Source organism: Pteropus vampyrus, unplaced genomic scaffold (genome assembly GCF_000151845.1).
Source record: "Pteropus vampyrus isolate Shadow unplaced genomic scaffold, Pvam_2.0 Scaffold151, whole genome shotgun sequence".
In the NCBI taxonomy this organism is placed as follows: Eukaryota; Metazoa; Chordata; class Mammalia; order Chiroptera; family Pteropodidae; genus Pteropus; species Pteropus vampyrus.
In genome coordinates this window covers 626,926-630,160 of record NW_011888932.1, presented here as the reverse complement: position 1 = coordinate 630,160, position 3,235 = coordinate 626,926, and the positions used below count along the sequence as shown (strand labels likewise).

The 3,235-nt window shown below is 32.7% G+C and overlaps 1 protein-coding gene across 1 annotated transcript in view; it reads left to right on the top strand.

Moving 5' to 3' along the window:
• Window positions 1–3,235, top strand: part of TM2D1 (TM2 domain containing 1) — a 49,145-nt gene that overhangs the window by 41,245 nt on the left and 4,665 nt on the right. Inside the window, exon 6 of the mRNA XM_011369532.2 lies at window positions 2,260–2,388. Within this exon, the coding sequence (XP_011367834.1) occupies window positions 2,260–2,370 (111 nt within the window). The 3' untranslated portion in view covers window positions 2,371–2,388. The remainder of the gene's footprint in view (window positions 1–2,259; window positions 2,389–3,235) is intronic.

Here is a 3,235-nt window from a genome sequence, read left to right as displayed (position 1 = left end):
TCATCAGTTTTTAGTTAAATAGTTACATTTCCTGAGTCAAGTGAGCCTCCAGTGGGCTATTAGAAATGCATGATTTTAAAAGGTTACCCAATTATATATTTTCCTTATTTTCATCTTCTGAATACTTATTTTCAATAGGACTAAGTGAGATTGTCAAGGGAAATGGCACAAGAAGAAAAAGATAATAGGACAATAGGCCCAGTTCCAGTCTATGCACATATTCCAAATTAGGCAATTTATTACCATTTGATTTGATCTATATCTGCTGGCTTTACTTTTTTTCTATTTCCTTTATATAGTCTCAGAACATGTAACTTCTAGTCACCTATTTTTCTATTTCTTGAGTTAATAGTTTCCTTTGTCACTTTGGCCACTAAAAAAGTTTCAATTTTTACTTAAATTCATAAATAACATTCACAAATGTCAGACCAAATTTAATCTTTAGAAAGTAAGTCAAAGTGTGTTACAGCACCTAGCATGGTACTAGCACATCAGTGCTTTGTGTTATTTGAGTATTAACATTTATAGTTCACTAGAATAAGCTCCCTGGTGGCAGATATTGCATCTTATTCACTGTTGTGTGTATAATACCTAGCAGAGTGTCTGGAATGTTGTAGGAATTAAATGTTTATTGAATAGTTCTTAAAACCAAATTTATTTTAAAAAACAAGAATGCTTAATAGCAGTGCTCATCAAACTCCAGCTCTATAACCCCTAAAAGAATTTTTTTAAAAATCCCTACCCTCTGCATATTTGTTGATATTTAAGTTTTCCATCATTAGTTTAGTTGCAGAGGATATCATTTCTAGTTTTCAAATATTGGCACATTTAAATAAAATGGTTACATTAACTTTAAAATGTATCCAACAGGATATAAATTCTATAGAATTTTAAGTATCGTTCACTTAAGACACAAATGAACGCTTCACAATACCTTGTAAATCTCACATGGTTTATTTTTCTCTATGGATTTTTATTTTTATTTCCATTCTCCCACAGAATTTTATCCTAATGTAATAATATTTTATGCTTGAAAATCTTCTGTTGGTTATCTTATTCATTAAAATTAAAAGATTTTAAATTTTCTGTGATTTCTGAGTTGAATTGTCTTAATTATTAATGACGTACAATTGATCAAAACAGCATAAACATGTTACAAATTTTAGCAAATAATTTTAAGCAAAAAAATAAGATACTGGGAATACATCCTTTTGAACAAGATGTGGCAGAGCATATTTTTGGACTCTCTTAATGGAGATTTACCTACATCCAATATTTTGAATTATCTCTTGTTTGGCACATTGCGGGGTTTTATACCTCAAGGCCATCGATGTGCCATCATAAGATTCAGGGTATGCTTTGATGGGAGGTATGCTTTACTGTTGTCATGTTAGCGAAAGGACTACAGAGAAAGAGAAGTAGGAAGGGGACCTAGCCTGATGGCCTCTAACATAGTGTGGCATCAAAGGGATCAGTTTTACGAAGAGTACATATGAGAATTAAGAATCTCGACATTGATTCCCTTGGAACTACCTAGGCTTGCCTATACCTTGGTAAATCTGTGTACTCCTAAGGCTGCAGTTTGAAGATTGCTATTTTAAAGGATGATTTGTAAAGATCTGTTACCGGGATTGTCACAAATGTGATTAAATGGACAAAATGATTGTAATGAGTATGTGCTGGTTTTTTCCTCTCACTCTTCTTTTTCCATCCATGTGGTTCTGGAGGGGTTATCAGTTTTGCACTACTGTATCTCCCACAGGGAGCTGGGCCTGGCCAACCATATTAATCTTATTCCCTTGGATGCACTAATTTGTCCAGCAGTGGGCATAAACAAGCAGATTGATCAAAGTCCTTCCCTGGGATTGGCATATAAACACTGAGGACGGAAATTTTACTTTCTGTTGGGATCTGCTGAGCTGCAAAGAAAAATGTGAATCTGGAACTTCTGGCAACCAGTTGGGAGTACCTGTCTGCAGAATGAAGGCAGCAAATCCAAGCAAAGAGGCAGGGAAGCCAAACCAAAGGCCTCATGGGTCATGGAATTTCAGTCCTTAAGGCCTTGGTTCCTGCAACTCTTTTGGTCCTGTGAACTTCCCCAATATTTTTTTCAGCTATCTGAGTCACTGAATTACTGTATTTTGCTTTAGTTTGATTTGTATTTTTGTTGCTACTGAAATAATTTTATTAATGAGAAAAACTTCAAGTATTGTGAAAACATCTTTTGTAAAAAGTAATTTTTAAAATTTTCTTTTCTAGATTGTTGGACCTTCAGATGGAAGTAGTTATATTATAGATTATTATGGAACCAGACTTACAAGACTGAGTATTACTAATGAGACATTTAGAAAAACACAGTTATATCCATAAATACTTTTAAAAGAAACAGTAAGTGATATGTATATATACTGTTTTTTACATATATGAAACGTTTTTTATTTTTAAAAAATTTTTTATAGTTTTATTTTCAATTATAGTTGACATATACTCTTAATTGTTGTATATTATGTGCATAAAATTATGACACTTTAAGAACTATAGGAAATTTAAGAGATCATTAAATGATATAATTCTCTCATTTTGCTTATCAGGAAACACAGGTCTGCATATGCCTGAAATATTTCTAATCTTTCTTAAAGCATTTTTATGTGTGCTCATTGCTCCTATATGTCCCAGTTCAGACTCTGTTTCTTTGTAGTGAATGTGGTTTAAAGATAAAGTTCACAAAACAAATAACATCAAAGCAAAAAGATATTTTATAGTATTATAAGATGATTATGCTGAAAGTATATATTGTAGATAATTCAATAAAGCTTAAGTTTTCTGCTCTCCTAGGGTCTATATGATCCTTATGTCTTTCTTTTTCATCCCTAACCTGAAAGTTGGTACAGTCTCAACCCTGAACTATTATAAGTATTTAATCTAACCTAAAGTTTGGCCCTGCTCATTAACCAGAGAGTTATTAATTGGCCTCAGCTTTAAATAGGTAATATACTTGGAGAAGTCAGAGATACCATTAATTAATCTTCCTGGTTCAACTCTCTGGTTCTCTAAGACTCCGCTACTATAAGGTTTTTATTTCTGTGGCTAGTGCATTAGTCTATTCTAATAAATAATCTTCCAGTAATGCTAGATTTTTCTCAGGAAAACAATTTCCTGGTATAATCATTCTTTTCAGTGGAGAAGTCCTATATAACATGGTGGGTGCAGGATATTTCTTAGATGATAGTTCACT